This window comes from Phocoena sinus, chromosome 19, assembly GCF_008692025.1.
Source record: "Phocoena sinus isolate mPhoSin1 chromosome 19, mPhoSin1.pri, whole genome shotgun sequence".
Taxonomy (NCBI): domain Eukaryota; kingdom Metazoa; phylum Chordata; class Mammalia; order Artiodactyla; family Phocoenidae; genus Phocoena; species Phocoena sinus.
The window spans coordinates 52,832,684-52,855,612 of record NC_045781.1 but is presented as its reverse complement, the minus strand read 5'-3'; the positions used below and the strand labels follow the sequence as shown (position 1 = coordinate 52,855,612).

The 22,929-nt window shown below is 41.5% G+C and overlaps 1 protein-coding gene across 1 annotated transcript in view; it reads right to left on the bottom strand.

Moving 5' to 3' along the window:
• Positions 1-16,434: 16,434 nt before the first annotated feature.
• PLCG2 (phospholipase C gamma 2) overlaps positions 16,435-22,929 on the bottom strand; it is a 145,187-nt gene continuing 138,692 nt past the window's right edge. Inside the window, 2 exon segments of the mRNA XM_032614793.1 lie at positions 16,435-16,773; positions 17,469-17,653. Coding sequence (XP_032470684.1) covers positions 16,731-16,773; positions 17,469-17,653 — 228 coding nt within the window. The 3' untranslated portion in view covers positions 16,435-16,730.

Sequence of the window (22,929 nt, the reverse complement as noted above, 5' to 3'; positions counted from 1 at the left end):
CTGTGCTATGTGACTGCTTCCCACTAGCTATCTATTTTACCTTTGGTAGTGATTATATAAGTCCATGCCACTCTCTCACTTCGTCCCAGCTTACCCTGCCCCTCCCCATGTCCTCAAGTCCATTCTCTACGTCTGCGTCTTTATTCCTGTCCTGCCCCTAGGTTCTTCATAACCTTTTTTTTTTTAGATTGCATATATATGTGTTGCATACAGTATTTGTTTTTCTCTTTCTGAGTTAATTCACTCTGTATGACAGACTCTAGGTCTATCCATCTCACTACAAACACCTCAATTTCATTTCTTTTTATGGCTGAATAATATTCCATTGTATATATGTGCCACATCTTCTTTACCCATTCTTCTGTCGATGGACACTCAGGTTGCTTCCATGTCCTGGCTATTGTAAACAGAGCTGCAGTGAACATTGTGGTACATGACTCTTTTTGAATTATGGTTTTCTCAGGGTATATGCCCTGTAGTGGGATTGCTGGGTCATATGGTAGTTCTATTTTTAGTTTTTTAAGGAACCTCCATACTGTTCTCTATAGTGGCTAGATCAATGTACATTCCCACCAACAGTGCAAGAGGGTTCCCTTTTCTCCACACCCTCTCCAGCATTTATTGTTTGCAGATTTTTTGATGATGGCCATTCAGACTGCTGTGAGGTGATACCTCATTGTAGTTTTGATTGGCATTTCTCTAATGATTACTGATGTCGAGCATTCTTTCATGTGTTTGTTGGCTATCTGTACATCTTCTTTGGAGAAATGTCTATTTAGGTCTTCTGCCCATTTTTGGATTGGGTTGTTTGTTTTTTTGACATTGAGCTGCATGAGCTGCTTGTAAATTTTGGAGATTAATCCTTTGTCCGTTGCTTCATTTGCAAATATTTTCTCCCATGCTGAGGGTTGGCTTTTCGTCTTGGTTATGGTTTCCTTTGCTGTGCAAAAGCTTTTAAGTTTCATTAGGTCCCATTTGTTAACTTTTGTTTTTATTTCCATTTCTCTAGGGGGTGGGTCAAAAAGGATCTTGCTGTGATTTATGTCATAGAGTGTTCTGCCTATGTTTTCCTCTAAGAGTTTTATAGTGTCTGGGCTTACATTTAGGTCTTTAATCCATTTTGAGTTTATTTTTGTGTATGGTGTTAGGGAGTGTTCTAATTTCATTCTTTCACATGTAGCTGTCCAGTTTTCCCAGCACCACTTACTGAAGAGGCTGTCTTTTTTCCGTTGTATATTCTTGCATCCTTTATCAATAATAAGGTGACCATATGTGCGTGGGTTTATCTCTGGGCTTTCTATCTGGTTTCATTGATCTATATTTCTCTTTTTGTGCCAGAACCATACTATCTTGATTACTGTAGCTTTGTAGTATAGTCTGAAGTCAGGGAGCCTGATTCTTCCAGCTCTGTTTTTAGTCTCAAGATTGCTTTGGCTATTCGGGGTCTTTTGTACTTCCATACAAATTGTGAAATTTTTTGATCTACTTCTGTGAAAAATGCCATTGATAGTTTGATAGGGATTGCATTGAATCTGTAGATTGCTTTGGGTAGTATAGTCATTTTGACAATGTTGATTCTTCCAATCCAAGAACATGGTATATATCTCCATCTGTTGGTATCATCTTTAATTTCTTTCATCAGTCTCTTATACTTTTCTGCATACAGGTGTCTTGTCTCCTTAGGTAGGTTTATTCCTAGGTATTTTATTCTTTTTGTTGCAGTGGTAAATGGGAGTGTTTCCTTAATTTCTCTTTCAGATTTTTCATCATTAGTGTATAGGAATGCAAGAGATTTCTGTGCATTAATTTTGTATCCCTGCTACTTTACCAAATTCATTGATTAGCTCTAGTAGTTTCCTGGTAACATCTTTAGGATTCTCTGTGTATAGTATCATGTCATCTGCTAACAGTGACAGCTTTACTACTTCTTTTCTGATGTGGATTCCTTTTATTTCTTTTTCTTCTCTGATTGCTGTGGCAAAAACTTCCAAAACTTTGTTGAATAATAGTGGTGAGAGTGGGCAACCTTGCCTTGTTCCTGATCTTAGTGGAAATGCTTTCAGTTTTCCACCATTGAGAACGATGTTGGCTGTGGCTTTTTCATATATGGCCTTTATTATGTTGAGGTAAGTTCCCTCTATGTCTACTTTCTGAAGGGTTTTTATCATAAATGGGTGTTGAATTTTGTCAAAAGCTTTTTCTGCAGCTATTGAGATGATCATATGGTTTTTCTCGTTCAATTTGTTAATATGGTGTATCACATGGATTGATTTGCGTATATTGAAGAATTCTTGCATTCCTGGGATAAACCCCAGTTGATCATGGTGTATGATCCTTTTAATGTGCTGTTGGATTGTGTTTGCTAGTATTTTGTTGAGGATTTTTGCATCTGTGTTCATCAGTGATATTGGCCTGTAGTTTTCTTTCTTTGTGACATCTTTGTCTGGTTTTGGTATCAGGGTGATGGTGGCCTCGTAGAATGAGTTTGGGAGTGTTCCTCCCTCTGCTATATTTTGGAAGAGTTTGAGAAGGATAGGTGTTAGCTCTTCTGTAAATGTTTGATAGAATTCGCCTGTGAATTCCTCTGGTCCTGGGCTTTTGTTTGTTGGAAGATTTTTAATCACAGTCTCAATGTCAATGTTTGTGACTGGTCTGTTTATATTTTCTGTTTCTTCCTGGTTCAGAGTCAGAAGGTTGTGCTTTTCTAAGAATTTGTGCATTTCTTCCAGTTTATTTTATTGGCATATAGTTGCTTGTAGTAATCTGTCGTGATCCTTTGTATTTCTGCAGTGTCTGTTTTTACTTCTCCTTTTTCATTTCTAATTGTATTGATTTGAGTCTTCTCCCATTTTTTCTTGATGAGTCTGGCTAATGGTCTATCAATTTTGTTTATCTTCTCAAAGAACCAGCTTTTAGTTTTATTGATCTTTGCTATTGTTTCCTTCATTTCTTTTTCATTTATTTGTGATCTGATCTTTACGATTTCTTTCCTTCTCCTAACTTTGGGAGTTTTTTTGTTCTTCTTTCTCTAATTGCTTTAGGTGTAAGGTTAGGTTGTTTATTTGAGATGTTTCTTGTTTCTTGAGGTAGGATTGTATTGCTCTAAACTTCCTGCTTAGAGCTGCTTTTGCTGCATCCCATAGGTTTTGGGTAGTCGTGTTTTCATTGTCATTTGTTTCTAGGTATTTTTTGATTTCCTCTTTGATTTCTTCAGTGATCTCTTGGTTATTAAATAGTGTGTTGTTTAACCTCCATGTATTTGTTTTTTTTACAAATTTTTTCCTGTAATTGATGTGTAGTCTCATAGCGTTGTGGTCAGAAAAGATACTTGATAGGATTTCAATATTCTTAAATTTACCAAGTCTTGATTTGTGACCCAAGATATGATCCATCCTGGGGAATGTTCCATGCACACTTGAGAAGAAAATGTATTCTGTTGTTTTTGGCTGGAATGTCCTACAGATATCAATTAAATCCATCTTGTTTAGTGTATCATTTAGAGCTTGTGTTTCCTTATTTATTTTCATTTTGGATGATTTGTCCACTGGTGAAAGTGAGGTGTTAAAGTCCCCTACTATGATTGTGTTGTTGTCCATTTCCCCTTTTATGGCTGTTAGTATTTGCCTTATGTATTGAGGTGCTCCTAGGTTGGGTGCATAAATATTTACAATTGTTATATCTTTTTCTTGGATTGATCCCTTGATCATTATGTAGTGTCCTTCTTTGTCTGTTGTAATAGTGTTTATGCTAAAGTCTATTTTGTCTCATATAAGAATTGCTACTCCAGCTTTCTTTTGATTTACTTTTGCATGGAGTATCTTTTTCCATCCTCTCGCTGTCTGTATGTGTCCCTAGGTCTGAAGTGGGTCTCTAGTAGAGAGCATATATACAGGTCCTGTTTTTGTATCCATTCAGCCAGTCTGTGTCTTTTGGTGGGAGCATTTAATCCATTTACATTTAAGGTAGTTATTGATATGTATGTTCCTATTACCATTTTCTTAATTGATTTGGGTTTGTTATTGGAGGCCTTTTCCTTCTCTTTTGTTTCCTGCCTAGAGAAGTTCTTTAGCATTTGTTGTAAAGCTGGTTTGGTGGTGCCGAATTCTCTTAGCTTTTGCTTGTCTGTAAAAGTTTTAGTTTCTCCATCGAATCTGAATGAGATCCTTTCTGGGTAGTGTAATCTTGGTTGTAGCTTTTTCCGTTTCATCACTTTGAATATGTCCTGCCAGTCCCTTCTGGCTTGCAGAGTTTCTGCTGAAAGATCAGCTGTTAACCTTATGGGGATTCCCTTGTATGTTATTTGTTGTTTTTCCCTTGCTGCTTTTAATATTTTTTCTTTGCATTTAATTTTTGATAGTTTGATTAGTATGTGTCTTGGTGTGTTTCTCCTTGGATTTATCCTGTATGGGACTCTGTGCTTTTTGGACTTGATTAAGTATTTCCTTACCAATATTAGGGAAGTTTTCAACTATAATCTCTTCAAATATTTTCTCACTTCCTTTCTTTTTCTCTTCTTCTGGCACCCCTATAATTCAAATGTTGGTGCATTTAATGTTGTCCCAGAGGTCTCTGAGACTGTCCTCAATTCTCTTCACTCTTTTTTCTTTATTCTGCTCTGCAGTAGCTATTTCCAGTATTTAATCTTCCAGGTCACTTATGTGTTTTTCTGCCTCATTTATTCTGCTATTGATTCCTTCTAGAGAACTTTAATTTCATTTGTTGTGTTATTCATCATTGTTTGTTTGCTCTTTAGTTTTTCTAGGTCCTTGTTAACCATTTCTTGCATTTTCTCCATTCTATAGCCAAGAGTTTGGATCATCTTTACTATCATTACTCTGAATCCTTTGTCAGGTAGACCTGCCTGTTTCCTCTTCATTTGTTAGGTCGGGTGGGTTTTTGCCTTGCTCCTTCATCTGCTGTGTGTTTCTCTGTCTTCTCATTTTGCTTAACTTACTGTGTTTGGGGTCTCCTTTTCGTAGGCTGCAGGTTCGTAGTTCCCATTGTTCTTGGTATCTGCCCCCAGTGGCTGAGGTTGGTTCAGTGGGTTGTGTAGGCTTCCTGGTGGAGGGGACTGGTGCCTGTGTTCTGGAGGATGAGGCTGGATCTTGGCTTTCTGGTGGGCAGGACCGCATCCGGTGGTGTGTTTTGGGGTGTCTGTGACATTATTATGGTTTGAGGCAGCCTCTCTGCTAATGGGTGGGGTTGTGTTCCTGTCTTGCTAGTTGTTTGGCATAGGGTGTCCAGCACTGTAGCTTCATGGTCTTTGAGTGGAGCTGGGTCTTAGCGTTGAGATGGAGATCTCTCGGAGAGCTTTTGCCATTTGATATAACGTATAGTTGGGAGGTCACTGGTGGACCAATGTCCTGAAGTCAGCTCTCCCACCTCAGAGGCACAGGCCTGACACCTGGCCAGAGCACCAAGACCGTGTCAGCTACACAGCTCAGAAGAAAAGGAAGGAGAAAAATAAATAAATAAATAAATAAATAAGTAAAATAAAAGAACGTTATTAAACTCAAAAATAATTATTAAAAATAAAAAAAATTAAAAGTAATTAAAAAAAGGAAAAAAAAAAGAAAGGAGAGCAGCCAAACCAAAAAACAAATCCACCAATGATAACAAGCTCTAAAAACTAACTATAGTAAAAAAAAAACAAAAAGACAAAAAACAAAATGGACAGACAGAGCCCTAGGACAAATGTTAACAGCAAAGCGCTACAGACAAAATCACACAAAGAAGCATACACATACACACTCACAAAAAGAGAAAAAGGAAAGAAATATATATATCATTGCTCCCAAAGTCCACTGCCTCAATTTTGGGATGATTCGTTGTCTATTCAGGTATTTCACAGATGCAGGTACATCAAGTTGATGGTGGTGATACAATCTGCTGCTCCTGAGGCTGCTGGGAGAGATTTCCCTTTCTCTGTTCGCACAGCTCCTGGGGTTCAGCTTTGGATCCGGCCTCGCCTCTGTGTGTAGGTCGCCTGAGGGTGTCTGTTATTTGCTCAGACAGGACGGGGTTAAAGGAGCAGCTGATTCGGGGGCTCTGGCTCACTCACGCCATGGGGAGGGAGGGGTACGGAATGAGGAGAAAGCCGGTGGCGGCAGAGGCCGGCATGACGTTGGCACCAGCCTGAGGCATGCTGTGTGTTCTCCCCGGGGAAGTTGTCCCTGGATCACAGGACGCTGGCAGTGGCGGGCTGCACAGGCTCCCGGGAGGGGAGGTGTGGATAGTGACCTGTGCTTGCACACAGGCTTCTTGGTGGCTGCAGCAGCAGCCTTAGCGTCCCATGCCCGTCTCTGGGGTCCGCGCTGATAGCCGCGGCTCGCACCGGTCTCTGGAGCTCATTCAGGCGGTGCTCTGAATTCCTTCTCCTCGCGCACCCCAAAACAATGGTCTCTTGCCTCCTAGGCAGTTCCAGACATTCTCCCGGACTCCCTCCCGGCTAGCTGTGGCACACTAGCCCCCTTCAGGCTGTGTTCACGCAGCCAACCGCCATCCTCTCCCTGGGATCTGATCTCTGAAGCCTGAGCCTCAGCTCCTGAGCAGACAAGCCTCTCAGGTTGGTGAGTGCTGGTCAGCAGCGATCCTCTGTGCGGGAATCTCTCTGCTTTGCCCTCTGCACCCCTGTTGCTGCGCTCTCCTCCGTGGCTCCGAAGCTTCCTCCTCGCCACCCCCGTCTCTGCCAGTGAAGGGGCTTCGTAGTGTGTGGACACTTTTCCTCCTTCACACCTCCCTCCCAGTGGTGTAGGTCCCACCCCTATTCTTTTGTCTCTGTTTTTTTCTTTTTTCTTTTGCCCTGCCCAGGTACGTGGGGAGTTCCTTGCCTTTTGGGAGGTCTGAGGTCTACTGCCAGCATCCAGTAGGTGTTCTGTAGGAGTTGTTCCACATGTAGATGTATTTCTGATGTATTTGTGGGAAGGAAGGTGATCTCCACTTCTTACTCCTCCGCCATCTTGAAGGCCTCCCCCCGTTTTTTTTTAAGCAGTTTTTAAAATTTAGTGTACTGTTCAGGTGCCAGTTCTTTTTTGTTTTTTCAATTTTATTTAAGTATAGTTGATGTACAATGTTGTGTTAATTTCTTCTGTACAGGAAAGTGACTCAGTTATGCATATATATATATATTCTTTTTCATATTCTTTTCCATTATGGTTCATCGCAGGATATTGAATATAGTTCCCTGTGCTATACAGTAGGACGTTGTTGTTTATCCATGCTGTATATAATAGCTTGCATCTGCTAATCCCAAAGTACCATTCCTTCCTTCCTCCCTACCTCTCCCTTGGCAACCACAAGTCTGTTCTCTATGTCTGTGAATCTGTTTTTGTTTCATAGATGTGGTGTGCCTTGTATTTTAGATTCTGTATATAAGTGATATTGTATGGTATTTGTTTTTCTCTGTATGACTTACTTCACTTACTTCTAGGTCCATCCATGTTGCTGCAGATGGCATTATTTCATTCTTTTTGATGGCTGAGTAATATTCAATTTTCTATATGTACCATATCTTCTTCATCCATTCATCTGTTGATGGACATTTAGGTTATTTCCGTGTTGTGGCTATTGTAAATAGCGCTGCTATGAACATAGGGTTGCATGTATCTTTTTGAATTATTGTTTTGTCTGGGTATATGCCCAGGAGTGGGACTGCTGGGTCCTATGGTAGTTCTGTTTTTAGTTTTTTAAGGAACCTCCATACTGTTCTCCACAGTGGCTGTACCAATTTACATTGCCACCAGCAGTGTAGGAGGGTTCCCTTTCTGCCTCACCCTCTCCAGCATTTGTTATTTGTAGACTTTTTAATGACAACCATTCTGACTGATGTGAGGTGGTACCTCATTGTAGTTTTGATTTGCATTTCTCTAATAATTAGTGATGGTGAGCATCTTTTCATGTGCCTACTGGTCATCTGTGTGTCTTTTTTGTAGAAATATCAGTTAAGGTCTTCTGCATATTTTTCAGTTGGGTTTTTTGTTTTTTTGTTGTTGAGTTGTATGAACTGTTTGTATAATTTGGAAATTAAGCCCTTGTCTTGTCCCCTCATTTGCATATATTTTCTCCCATTCCATATGTTGTCTTTTTCACGGTTCCCTTTGCTATGCAAAAGCCTGTAAGTTTGATTAGGTCCCATTGTTTATTTTTTGTTTTTAGTTCTCTTGTCTTGGGAGATGGACCTAAGAAAACATTGGTACACTTTATGTCAGAGAATGTTTTGCTTATGATCTCTTCTAGGAGTTTTATGGTGTCATATCTTACGTGTAAGTCTTTAAGCCATTTTTTGAGCTTATTTTTGTGCATGGTATGAGCGTGTGTTCCAAGTTCATTGATTTACACGCAGCTGTCCAACTTTCCTAGCACCACTTGCTGAAGAGACTGTCTTCTTCTCATTTTATATTCTTGCCTCCTTTGTGGAAGAACAATTGAGTGTGGGTGTGTGTGTTTATTTCTGGGCTCCCTATTTTGTTCCATGGATCCATATGTCTGTTTTTGTGCCGATTACTGTATTACAATATTCACAGTATTGTCTGAAGTCTGGGAGGGTTATCCCTCCTGCTTTGTTCTACTTCCTCAGGATTGCTTTGGCAATTCTGGGTCTTTTATAGTTCCATATAAATTTTAGGATTATTTTTTCTAGTTCTGTGAAAAATGTCATGGGTAATTTGATAGGGATCACATTAAATCTATAGATTACTTTGGATTGTATTGCCATTTAGAAAATATTAATTTTTCTAATCCAAGAGCACTGGATATCTTCTCATTTCTTTGAATTCTCGTTAATTTCCTTTATTAACGTTTCGTATTTCTCGGCATATACATCTTTCACGTCTTTGCTGAGGTTTATTATTTTATTGTTTTTTTGACTTTAAAAGGGATTGTTTGTTTACATTCCTTTTCTGATAATTCATTTTTAGTGTAAAGAAATGCAGCCAATTTCTGTATGTTAATCTTTGTCCTTCTACCTTGCTGAATTTGTTTATCAGTTCTAGTAGTATTTGTGTGGAGTCTTCAGGGTTTTCTGTATGTAGTATCATGTCATTTGCATATAATAACAATATGAGCTCTTCCCTACCAATTTGAATACCTTTTCTTTCTTTTTCTTGTCTGACTGCTGTGGCTAGGACTTCCAATACTACGTTGAAAAGAAGTGGTGAGAGTGGGCATCCTTGTTTTGTTCCAGATATTAGCGGGAAGTGTTTCAGCTTTTAAGTGTTATATTGGCTGTGGGTTTGTCATGAAAAGCTTCTATTATGTTGAGATGTGTTCCCTCTATACCCACTTTGGTAAGAGTTTTTATCATGAATGGATGTTAAATTTTGTCAGATACTTTTCCTGCATCTACTGAGGTGATCATGTGGTGTTTGTCCTTTCTTTTGTTGACGTGGTGTATCACATTGATTGATTTGTGTGTGTTGAACCATCCTGGTGACCCTGGGATGAATCCAACTTGGTCTTGGTGTATGACATTTTTAAGTGTTGTTGGATTCGGTTTGCTAATGTTTGGTTGAGAATTTGGGGGACTACATTCATCAAAGATATTGGCCTGTAATTTTCTTTTTTGGTAGTGTCTTTGGTTTTGGTATCAGGGTGATGGTGGCTTCATAGAATGTCTTTGGGAGTGTTCCTTCCTGTTCATTCTTTAGGAAGAGTTTGAGGAGGATCGGTATAAGTTCTTTGTAAGCAAGCCTGCTTTTACATTTCTTCCAAGCAGAGCAGCACTTCCAATATTTAAAAAAGAAATAAAACACACTATAGAGCTAAAACTACCTTTTCTTATCTCACTCTGCCTTCCCTCCAACACAATCATTGTCTTGACTTTTGAATGTTCCTCTCTGTCCATTTGTATACGTTTACCTATCCATATGTCTGTTACAAGCAATATGTAATATTGTTTTGCATGTCGTTTTTTAAGTGTGTATAAATGGTATCACTGGGTATGCATGGTTCTGCATTTCGCTTTTCTCAAACTGTATTGTTTAAATGTATCCATGTTGTGTATATGTGCTGAGCTCCATTCCATTTCACCTCCTTATACTATTCCATCTTTCAAATAGCCTGCATTTTCCTGCATGTCCTCCTCCTAATTTGTGTTGTTCCATTTTTTTTCCTTTGCTATCTTTGAGTGTATGTAGCTCCCTCCACTCAAATTATAGTTGTGAGATCCATCCATGCTCTTACAGCTCAGTGATTTGTAGTCGCTGTGTTTGCTCCATTGTGTAAAGACACACAGTTTAACAGTTGTGCAGTAGATGGACAGTAGAACTCTTTCAGGTTTTGCCTCGTGTGAATCACAGCTACAGACAGTCTTGTACATGTCCTCTGGAGGCATAGGTATGCACTTCTAGTAGGTATACAGTTGTCCCTCAGTATCTGTGGGGGACTGGTTTTAGGACCTGCTGTGCTACAATACTCCCAGGATGCTTAAGTCTCATAGTCGGCCCGCCTTATCCGCGGATTTGGCTCCTGCAGATTCAGCCAGTGTGGATTGGAAACATAGTACATTACCTGAAGTTTTGTTGAATCCACGGATGCGGAACCCGCAGATACTGAGGGCCAACTCTTGAGGAGTGGAATTGCTGGTCATAGGGTATGCACGCGGTTACCCTCGGTAGAGAGAGTCAAACGTCTTTACAATGTAGTTTGCTACCAATTTACAGAGCAACCAGTTGCCCTACATTCTTGCTAGCAATTGATAGTATTGTTAGGCTTTTCAGTTTTTGCCACTCCAGTAAGCAATTAGTGGTATCTTATTGTCTTAATTTGCATTTTCTCTTACAGATAATGAGTAAGCATCTTTTCATTTGCCTGTCAGCCATTTGGATGTACTCTTGTGAGGTGCTTGTTTATGAAATACACCTTTCCCTAATGAATTATGTTATTGATTTAGAGGGATGGAGTCACATTTTGACTGAGGTTCTTTGTCAGATAGATTGTTACAAATGTCTTCTTCCATCCTGTTGCTTGCCTTTCCATTCTACTAATTATATGTTCTGATAAACAGCAGCTCGGAGCTCTAGCAGAGTCTAATTTTGTCTTCCTTCAGGGGTAGTGCTTTTGGTGTTCTGCTGAAGCAACTGCTCTCTACTCTAAGATTGTGAATGCCTTCTGCAACTGCTACTGTTTTATCTTCTCCATTTTGCTTTGTAATCTTAACTGGGCTTGATTTTTTTTTTGGCTGCGTTGGGTCTTCATTGCTAAGCGTGGGCTTTCTCCAGTTGCAGCGAGCGGGGGCTACTCTTCGTCGTGGTGCCTAGGCTTCTCATCGCGATGGCTTCTCGTTGCGGAGCACGGGGTCTAGGCGTGCAGGCTCAGTAGTTGCAGCACGCGGGCTCTAGAGGGCAGACTCAGTAGTTGTGGTGCACGGGCTTAGTTGCTCTGTGGCACGTGGGATCTTCCTGGAGCAGGGATCGAACCCGTGTCCCCTGCATTGGCAGGCGAATTCTTAACCACTGTGCCACCAGGGAAGCCCTAACTGGGCTTGATTTTTGTGTGGTGTAAGTAGGGGTCAGATTTCGTGTCTATTGGTGATGCTAAAATGAATTTGCTTAATAGATATAAATAAATAAATAAATGGCAAAAACTGTGAGTACTGACTCACAGCCAATGATCAACTGAGTTTCCACTGGACACAATTTGCATTTCTAGGGGCAAGAATCATCTGAATTACTCACAGTGGAAGGTGTAGAATCAGATAATCAGGACAGCTGGTAGCCTAAACATGTATTGTTCTTTGAATTCTCCTTTGAACCAGTTGTAACATTTTCTTGGTTCCTTTGTTAATAAAGGAGTTAAATAAATTTTTGGACATGTGTTCAATTTTATATCTTTATGAGAGCTATGATTTTATCTGTTTTTAAAAAATGACCTTTTAGCAGTTCTAATTCCTTTGCTTTTTACTCCTCCCTGTTTACCTTCAAGTGCAAGGGTTGGTCATAGATTGTTCTCAAGTTTTTGGACCAGGGTGACTCGTCCAGTCATCAGTGGATGAGGGCTGGGGATAAAACAGTTGTAAGGTACACAGTGTGGCTTCCTGCAAACGGGACTTGATGACAGGAAAATACAATGGCTGACAGCTCTCCTGTGCCCTATCACTTAGTCGAGAAATACAGGTGTTTTTAGTAACATTATTGCCCCTCTAGCACAGAGCATTCTTCCAAAGATTGACAAATTGCAGAGTGGCCATGTGTTAGTTTTTGAAACTTGGGTTTCTACATAGAGTGAGCTTTTGCTGAAAGGAAGACCAGTAACCTAGAGAAAAGAGTAAAGGATAGAAAAACCGATTGTTTAAAGAGAATTGTAACTGTACCTATCTTGTGACTGACCTATTTCTTGTTTTTAGGAGAACAAAAAAAGTGAATAGCATTTAAAAACAATAACAACGAGATGCTTCCGGGTAGATTGCTGTATTCAATGAGACCAAATTTTATTTTTTTTAAATGTGACACAGCCGTTAAACTTTCACGTTAACAACAGCCAACATTTGTGTAACTCATTCACACGATCTTCTGTGTACACACAAGCACACACTACATAAAAAATAAATTAAGCTTTAATAATGAAACACATTTACAAATGCATCTTCTTAAAGCCTAGCAAAAAGTAAGAAATATGGACACTTCTGAGACAGGATCACCGTAGAAGCTGGCTCTTCAAGAAGAAAATATTTTGAGAACGAAAAGCCTGAGACAAATCACTGAGTATTCTTCAAATGCCAGTTTTGTAATTCTGCATATTTCTTCATCTACTTATTAGCTTTCTGTTGGCAAGAATATAGCTTTTAGGGTTGTCTCCAAAAAGTTAGATGTCACCTAAGTAGAAAGTTCAGCTACATTCCTTCTGAAAATTAAAAGAAGTAGAGCCCCTTTTAGCTGTCCTTCTTATTTCCAAATACGACTCATCCTTAGTGGCCCTAGATCAACGACTGTAAAATTTTATGTTCAGAGACCTCAGCAGTGAATTTTGAAAACCGGTGTATGCCCTTACACATTTCCAAATAGATGTCTAAAATTTCTCATCCTAAATAGTTGCAAAGGATCGAAGTGCCGGCATGCTGTAGATGCTGCAAAATGGTTACATCCCCTTTAAATTTAGCCAAGAGGCTCTAAGTACAATAGGTGGTAGCCACTACCATCCTTTCAAAAAATTAAACAAGGCAACTTTTTAATGGTAGGAAATGCTACATTTTTCATTTTTACTCACTGAATTTGTATTTTTATTCTACTTCCCCCTCAAAATTTTAGCCCAGTTATTCTTGGCTTTTATGTTGTTTAGTTGCATATCTGTAACAAAATTACGTATCCTGTCATCATAAGGCTCTTACATATTTTAAACTTCCTCTGGACTGAGTTTAATAAATAAATAGGGTGCACATTTTAATAAAGTACTAAATAAACACAGTAAAATTTCATTGGCAATGTATCACTTAAGGAGCTGAAGAAGGCTTCTCCCTCCAACTATTTCACCTCTGTATAGATTAATATTATCTTTGTTAGAATTGTCACGGTACAGTATCACTTCTATTCTCCCTTTTCGATTTTATGTGTGGAAATATTGGTGGTCTTTCACAGAGATAGATGGGAACAGAAGGAATTATGTGACAGCAGCGTAGCTGAATTCTTCCAACTCCTTCAGAACTACATGCTAAAATAAATACTCAGAAATCTTGGGTGTTCCTTCAATTTTGTTGAAAGCAAAGAATTGGGAACCACCAGCATTGCAGAAGGATTTGTATCCTGTTAAGAGGCTCTCACTTTCCAAACACCATATTTTGATGTTTACATCTTGAGACATGCTCTACAGTCAGACTGACTATGGGGAAAGATGGTTTCTTCGGTAAGGAGAGAAAAGGGCATTTTCTCGGGCAGATGAATCTTAGGAAGGAGTACAATAGGAAGGGGAGGATCTGAAAATTGATCCCCTAAAACTAACTCCTTGGAAGGGTCTGGTAGATTGCTAGGGGTAAGACTGGCCCACTTTAAAAATTATTGGCCTTGGGGGCTTAAGTTTAGTTTTTATTTAACTATGTCATAAAGCATATAAATTATTAGATGATGTCGCCTTCTTAATTAATAGAGCAGCAGGTCCTCAAATGTATTCCACTGTAACTAGTCCCGTAAGATGTTTGTTGGCAAAAGCGTTCTCAGATCAAATTTGGGAAAGGGATATTCTACACCCCTTTTCACTGTGCACATGAGAATAGCCAAGCTTTACAGTAGAGAAATTAACTTTCTGTAACCTAAATTTCACAAACCCAAATGATCTAACCAGCCTCCTCCATTTATATTTCCACGTAATAACGGATGTTCACCATTTCCTTTCTCAATTAGGATAAAGACTATTTTACACATAGCGATCATGGCTTGACTCCGTCGATGTTCCTGCTATTTCAGGTTGTTCCTATCAATCACGATTCTCCTTGACCTGAACTGGCTGTGCTCATTACATGGCTGTTAAACCACAATCTCAGCTAGATATTTTATACTTAGGTTATGTGGCATCTGGGCCCCTCACTTTCTCTGTGTCTCAACCTAGAGAATCCTACCAGCACCAAGAACCAGATTAATGTGTTACCCTATTAAGGGGAGAGTGTAGTGCCAAAGCAAATATTCTCTAATGGTGGATTCAAGTCACTGTAGCACGGAGGAGCAGGAGCCGGTTTTAGGGGAGAGGGTTCTTCCCAGCACCACTGAGAGTATAAACCCTCTCATGTGCCTGCTGTCTCTGCATGAGTATGGCTCGGTATGGATTCTACGAGATGATAGCAGCTGAAAAAGATGCTTAGCTTCTGCCTTCTGTGCTACCACTTCTTAATTTTTTTTGACACAGTAGCAGAAAATCCATTTTAAGCAGAAAGGGGATCCTGGTCTTACCTTTTGGCTTTAAAATGGAGTGAGGTGGAAGGTTTATGTCTTTTATTCATCCCTAGCTGAAAACAGGTAATGACATGAACGCCTGAGCTTGTAGAGGTAATGCTGGAGCCAAAAGGGGCTTGTGGCTGGAGGTGCAATAATTAGGCTCCAGTGGCTTCCTGGCCAACAGCCAATGGGGCACTGGCTACAGAGTCTGAAAATTCCCTCCATGCAGTGTTCAATTCAGTGCCTTTTCCATCTAACCTTTCTTGAATGTTGATTTGAACATTTGCTACCATCGGGAATGTTCTTCCCTCAGTTGCTGGCTGCCAAATAAAATAGCAACTCCAACTCAAGGAATAACTAAGTAATAAGAGCATCCTGGCCAAGGTGAGGCTGTTAGGTATACTCAGGGCTTCATGAAAGAGAAAACGCATTTCTTTTAGAAGCACGTGGATAGGTTCCATGAGACCGGTAACCGTGGCTTTTTTTTTTTTTCTTCCCTTAAATTTTTTAAGACCTGGAACCCCCAGACTTTGGCACAGTGCTTGGTGTATGGAAGTACTTGATGAACTTTGGCACAGTGCTTGGTGTATGGAAGTACTTGATGAACTTGCGTGGAATGGAGGGATGGGGTCTTTTGATGAGACAGAGCATGGCTGCCTTTAAGGCACTCTCCAGCTAATTCGTGCATGCTAAACCCAGGATAATAAGGGGCGGGCGGAGTGGATTTCTAGGACACAGTTCCATCCAAGTAAAGCCACCAAGACTGACTGCTGGTTTGTGGCTCCCCAGCAGTCACTTGTTTCCCATAGTTCCCTTTTGTCTCCTAAGTTAGTTCTCAGTTCCCTCTGACCAAGTTGTGGCTCTACGGACCACTCCCCACCCCCCGCACACTATCCTCGCCTTGAAAAAGCCTTATTAAAGCATCACACTGTATATGGATCATTAAACTGCATCTCGAGATGTAGAGGAGGATCATCTTGTCCTAGGTGAGTCTGCCCCTTTGTGGGTGGCCGAATCTGAGATTCTCTGTAGTTTCCTAAGGCTTCGCTCACTGCTCCAGAAAACTGGATAATCCAGAGAGCCTACCCTGTATCACACCGTTTAAGCAGTGAGTGACCTCTTGCCTGTGGACAGCTGCAGCCCCGGAGCTTCCCTGTGGCTATGCAGCCAGCTCATAAGTGGACGGAGCAGGGGTGAGTGAGAAGCTGGCCGCGCCTTCAGGGGCTCTGATCAGCTCTGTAAGATTTCCACCCTTGACCCCCACTGCCCCAGTCACGAAGCAAGTCTCTGTCTTACTGGATGGGCTCCACCCCCAGCCCCGTGCCGTGTATGGCAGCAGGTGGGTTCAGCCTGCTGGTGGCAGTTAAAGTGCTTTGACCCGGGGCAGGGCGAGGGCTCCTCTCTGGGCCCTGGTAAATTCTGATGGCCTTAAGTGTGTTCAGATCGTTTCCAGAATCGAATGAATGAGTTCCTTAGAGATGGGGCTCATCTTCTGTGGAAGTCAGTTACCTGGGTCTTTAGGGGCCGGGGAAGGAACCCTGCTCACGCTACAGGTCGTGCATAGAAGCTCTAACCGATCAAGAGTTGCATTGCTTTTATTCAGTGAGGTCTGGAACACGAGAGGCCGAATGTGAGCAGGTTTTGGGGGTCCTCTATAGAGACTATAAGTTAAGAAATTGTCCAAGACGAGAAAGTTACCAGGAAATTACCCCAACTCATGCCACTTGGGTCGACTTCAGAAACGTCATCTCGCTGACAGGCTTGAGGAGAGGATGACCTCACACATGAGCATGTTCCCAGGGTCCGAAGAGAGCACACAGTCCTACATGCAAACACACGCGCGCACACGACACCTTTACGCATGGAGCCCGGCTTCTATGAGTAGAACTTGCTGTTGCTGACTCTCTTCTCTCTTAACCTGAAATGAAACAGATTTCACCGTCATCCATTAGTCTAGGACATGGGCCACGTGCTGAACGCTGACATTTCTCTGTCCACACATGTGCAGGATATTCGGGGCTGCAGGGTACAGGGCAGAGTTGGGAGAAGCGAGTCCCTGGCAAAGACACGTAACTTCCATGGATCTGTTTCCTCACTGGTCGTTGTCCTGGGGTCACTGCTACTGTGTAGGCGTGGTCAAGATGAAATGAAAGTAACATGGGTAAGGAGTCTCCATGCTGTCTGCAAGGGAGGTTGCTGCTGGCGTTTCTTCACGATAGCTCTTGGTGGAGCAGGACTGCCGGGCACACGTGGCTGGGCCTCCTTACGCGTCCGTAGCACAATTCAAAGCATCCCTTGTTGTGGAGGGGGAGGGATTCTGTTTCGATCTAGGGACCACTGGACTAGCCCATGCTTGGGAAGTCTAGAAGCGTTCCTTAAACAGTAGTGGTCGTGGCTTATTTGCACTCTGACACTCAAGTGTCCGTCTCGTGAGGACAGTTCGGCTTAGGGAAGGTGCAGATGCTTAAGCTCTAACTCTAAGTAACTGATGGAGCAAAGAGAAGTAGAGTCAAGGGTATCAGGATTTCTAAAGATGGAGGCTTTCCCGCAGCCCTGGCCCCAGGGCCCAACATCACAGTGGCTACAGGGTCTGCGGGCGGGGGGCTGACCCACCTGCGGTTGCACTTCTCCTGGTACAGCTGCAGCTGGTTCTCGTTGACGTTGAACTCTCTGACCAGGGCATCCCGGTTGGCGCTGCGCAAGTTCTGGTGTGTGTCGTACAGAAAGAGCTGGTTGTTCAGTTCTTCTTGCCGCCTCCGCAGCTGGCGGCAGGAGGAGTAAAGCTCCTCTTCGCTCTCCTGGAGAACAGAGGTGAGAACAACCGTGTGGGCACAGTAGCCTCCAAACCAGGATGTGGGGCATGGCACCGGAGGGTGTGAGGGAAGGGAGCACAGGGCAGACCTGTCATCTGCTGGGACCTTCCCAGAAAATCTAGGGCCTCTTTTAACCAAAGATAAACTTGCAGTCACTTACTCCATGGGAAGCAAGCAGTTTAGAAACTCTGGTTCTCGAGGAGGGGGAGCTTTATTGTGAAACACTGAAATAACAAATGCACTGCCCACTGATCCTGTTTCTTAAGTCTGTTCTCTTGTGGGTCTGTGTCACCTTCTGGCTCTCTTCCAAATGCAAAGGCTTATAGTGGAACACAGCAGGTGAGGCAGAGGGCAGCCTGCATGGGAGGTAGATTAGTGGTGGCCTGGGAGCTGGAGTGAGTGGAGACAGCTAATGAACAGGAGTTGCTTTCTGGGGTGATGAAAATATTCCCAAACTGGTCATGATGATGGTTACACAACGCTGAATAGACTAAAAACGACTGAACTGTATGCTTTTAAGTGGGTGGAATGTACGGTATACGAATTATAGCTCAATAAACTAGTCACCCCTGCTGTGGCAAAAAGAGGCAGGGAAACATTAGGCTATATACCCCCAGAGATGGGCTTGTCACTCTGGCCAGTAATGACGACTCCCCTGTCACCGCCGCCCCCAGGCGTGTGACCCAACCCAGGCAGATGGGTAGCAGCCCTGGGCCTCTGGTCAGTGCTCTTGGTAGAAAGCAAGTTTCTTTTCTTGGGGATCAGTGGAAAGAGTGATGATGATTGTTTCCAGTTGCTAGCGGTCCCTTTGCTATCGCGTCGAGAAAGAGAGGGAAACAGAGCCACTGGGAGAGCACCTGGATCCAGCCATGACTGTAACAAGCCCTACTCCTAAACCCTGCAGTTGTCCGAGCCAAAATATTCCCCCATTATGCTAAGGGGGAAAAAAAAATCTTATCGGGTAAGGTGTTTGTATTTCAGCATGGGAGGAGGAGGGTGTGTTGCCTCACTGATGTTTTTAAAAGGTCTCTATTGTGCAAAGGATGGCTACTCAGGGGGTGGGTCTAGTAGCTGTTACCACTGGTGCAGTAGGTCGAGAGACTCCAGGGCTACAAAAACGGGCATCCATATACACAAGTGGGCTTCTTTTGTCATTTATTTTTATAAAACGTGGCTCAGACCATAGCTTGGTCTGAAATTTTTTTCTCACCTTAACGACCTAACAAACCATCATGGATGCCCCCGGGGTAACAGCTAGAACTCTGACTTTGGAGAGTGGGGAGAGAGATGGTAAAGGTTATTCTAGCCACTGGCACAGTGCCGAGGAGTAAAACGATGATTGTCTTTGCACAAGGAGTGGAGGTAAAATGGGTGGTTCTTGGTAACTGATTCAACGTACTGAGTGAGGCACTGGCAAGGGTCCATAGTGACTTCTCTTAAACGTTTATCCTTCCTCAAGGAGACCAGCTTTCCTTCCTATTAAAACTAAAGCAAAACAAAACGAAAGCCACATTGAACTCTTCACGCTGTAGTACAAATGGTCTCTTTTCACCTGCTCTCCCGCCTAGAAGAAAACAACTTATGTTGCTTTCATATATGTAATGATGAGTAGCACTGATGTATATACCCTACCAAATGTAGAAGAGATAGCTAGTGGGAAGCAGCCGCATAGCACAGGGAGATCAGCTCAGTGCTTTGTGACCACCTAGAGAGGTGGGATAGGGAGGGTGGGAGGGAGGCTCAAGAGGGAGGGGCTATAGGGGCTATATGCATACGGCTGATTCACTTTGTTATACAGCAGAAACTAATATTGTAAAGCAATTATATTCCAATAGGGATGTAAAAAAAAAAATACACCTTTTCCACTAATGCTTTTAAAATTGCAGGGCTTTGTCTCCTTTTCTGAATCCCAAAGCATTTACAGCTGTGATATAATTTAGTCCTATGAGACACAACATACATTCAGAAAAGTACGTAAAACATATATACAGTTTAGTGAATAACTATAAAGCAAACAGCTATGGAGACACCAGCAAGTCAAGAAACAGAGCATGATCTACTCTATGTACCCCTCCCAATCAAGACTCCCTCCTTCCCTCCTAGAATTTTGTGATAATTATTTCCTGGCTTTCTTTTGAGTCTGAGTTGTCACAAAAATTTAGTTTTTCTTTTCCAAGTCAATGGTTATTTCTGTTTTCTAATACATGTATCTTACCAATTGTTCTCACCATTGCTTCTTGCATTACATTCCTTCTTGCTTACCATGGTCATTCTTTTAGCAAAGTTTATTAGTACTAAATTATCTGTCTTTGCATTTCTGAAAATACCTTCATTTTGCCCTCGCTCTTGAATGGTAGCTCTTAGGATGTGGAATATCTAGACCCACAGCTGTGTAGCTAAGGCATGCTGAAGGTACCCTTAGTCTTCAGGCTGCTATTGCTATACATGGAAGCACTGCTGTGATGTGTCAGTCGTCTGTAGTTAATCTGTCTTTTCTTTTATACTTTTCTCTTTACTCTGTATTCTGCCATTTCAGTAGAATACGCCTGTATGTGGGTCTCTATGCTGCTCTGTTTATAGCTGGAGGGTGCTTGTCTCTTCAATGCTGGAACATTCTCAGCCATGGTTATTCCAGTGTTAGAGCTTCTCATTTTACGCTTTTTTTTTTTTCTTTTTGCCCTTTTAGTATTTTTACCTTGTCTTGCTGTATTAAAGCAAATTCCCCAAACACAATCTTCACATTTATTAATTCTTTCCGTAACTGTACCCATTCTGTAATTTCCTACTTATTAATCTTTAAAACCTTTTTTCAGGACTTTTCAATTCGTCTTTCCAGGGATTTCTTTATTGGTCCTTTCATTCCTACCTTTTCTGATTAATTTTAAGAAGGGTGGCTCTTTTTAAAATCCATGCATCCACTGGGTTCCCTTTAAAATTTTTTTTAAAATGTCAAAGTTATTTTCAGATTCGCTGGAGTCAATTCTCTTGCTTTTGTGCTTGTGAGCTATATTAGCATTATTTTCCTCGAGTGTTAAAATGTTAACATGCAAGCTCATCTGGAAGGGGAAGTTTCTTTCCTCCCTCAGTCTACACACAGGCATCTGGTTTTCTGAATGCTCTAAATGGGGGACTCCCAAGGGCAGGGCCAGCAGCGTTGCAGTGATAGTCCGGGGCTCTAGGTTCTCAGGAATACTACTAACCCTGTCTGTGTCCTGGCTGCAGGGCTGTATCCACTTTTATCCCATCCCCTCAAGCAAGCAGCTGACCGCTGGCCTAAGTCCTGGGCACCTGCCAAATCTCTTTTTATCAAGGGTGTTTCAGAAGAGTGAAGCCCATTGGCCCCAGGCCCTCTGTCTGTGTACAGCCTATGTATACAGTCCCATTTGTATTAGCACACAAAAATGAAATACATAAATTATGTATCCAAACACAAGGAGTAATAAAAAGAACAAAAGGCTAAGGAAAGACTGAAGATAAATTAAGAAATGGCTGAACTGGTAAACCCAAATACAAAATAAATGCAAGAGCGAGGTTGTTTTAAGGGAAAAACACAAACACAAGTCAATGAAGTAGATAATCCGTTATCTAAACTAATCTAGGAAGGTATGGAAGGCTTGATTTGTGACCCAGGATATGATCTATCCTGGAGAATGTTCCACGAGCACTTGAGAAGAAAGTGTATTCTGTTGTTTGGGGATGGAATGTCCTATAAATATCAATTAAGTCCATCTTGTTTAATGTATCATTTAGAGTTTGTATTTCCTTATTTATTTTCATCTTGGATGATCTCTCCATTGGTCAAAGTGGGGTGCTGAAGTCCCCTCCTATGATGGTGTTACTGCCGATTTCCCCTTTTATGGCTGTTAGCATTTGCCTTTTGTATTGAGGTGCTTCTATGTTGGGTGCATAAATATTTATCATTGTTATATCTTCTTCTGGGTCGATCCCTTGATCATTATGCAGTGTCTTCTTTGTCTCTTGTAACAGTCTTTATTTTAAAGTCTATTTCGTCTGACATGAGAATTGCTACTCGAGCTTTCTTTTGATTTCCATTTGTATGGAATATCTTTTTCCATCCCCTCACTTTCAGTCTGTATGTGTCCCTAGGTCTGAAGTGGGTCTCTTGTAGACAGCATAGGTACGGGTCCTGTTTTTGTATCCATTCGGCCAGTCTGTGTCTTTTGGCAGGAACATTTAATCCATTTATATTTAAGGTAATTATCGATATGTATGTTCCTATTGCCGTTTTCTTAATTGTTTTGGGTTTGTTATTGTAGGTCTCTTCCTTCTATTGTGTTTTCTGCCTAAAGAAGTTCCTTTAGCATTTGGTGTAAAGCTGGTTTGGTGGTGAATTCTCTTAGCTTTTGCTTGTCTTTAAAGGTTTTCATTTCTCTGTCGAATCTGAATGAGATCCTTGCTGGGTAGAGTAACCTTGGTTGTAGGTTTTTCCCTTTCATCACTTTAAATATGTCCTGCCACTCCCTTCTGGCTTGCAGAGTTTCTGCTGAAAGATCAGCGGTTAACCTTATGGGGATTCCCTTGTATGTTGTTTTTCCCTTGCTGCTTTTAATATTTTTTCTTTGTATTTTATTTGATAGTTTGATTAGTATGTGTCTTGGTGTGTTTCTCCTTGGATTTATCCTGTATGGGCCTCTGCGCTTCCTGGACTTGATTATTTCCTTTCCCGTATTAGGGAAGTTTTCAACTATAATCTCGTCAAATATTTTCTCAGACCCTTGCTTTTTCACTTCTTCTTCTGGGACCCCTATAATTCGAATGTTGGTGCGTTTAATGTTATCCCAGAGGTCTCTGAGACTGTCCTCAATTCTCTTCATTCTTTTTTCTTTATTCTGCTCTGTGGTAGTTATTTCCACTATTTTATCTCGCAGGTCACTTATCCGTTCTTCTGCCTCAGTTATTCTGCTATTGATCCCTTCTAGAGAATTTTAAATTTCATTTATTGTGTTGTTCATCACTGTTTGCTCTTCAGTTCTTCTAGGTCCTTGTTAAACGTTTCTTGTATTTTCAGCATTCTGTATCCAAGATTTTGGATCATCTTTACTTTTATTACTCTGAATTCTTTTTCAGGTAGACTGCCTGTTTCCTCTTCATTTGTTTGTTCTGGTGGATCTTGTCTTTCTGGTGGGCAGGACCATGTCTGGTCGTGTGTTTTGGGGTGTCTGGGACCTTATTATGATTTTAGGCTGCCTCTCTGCTAATGGGTGGGATTGTGTTCTTCTCTTGCTAGTTGTTTGGCATAG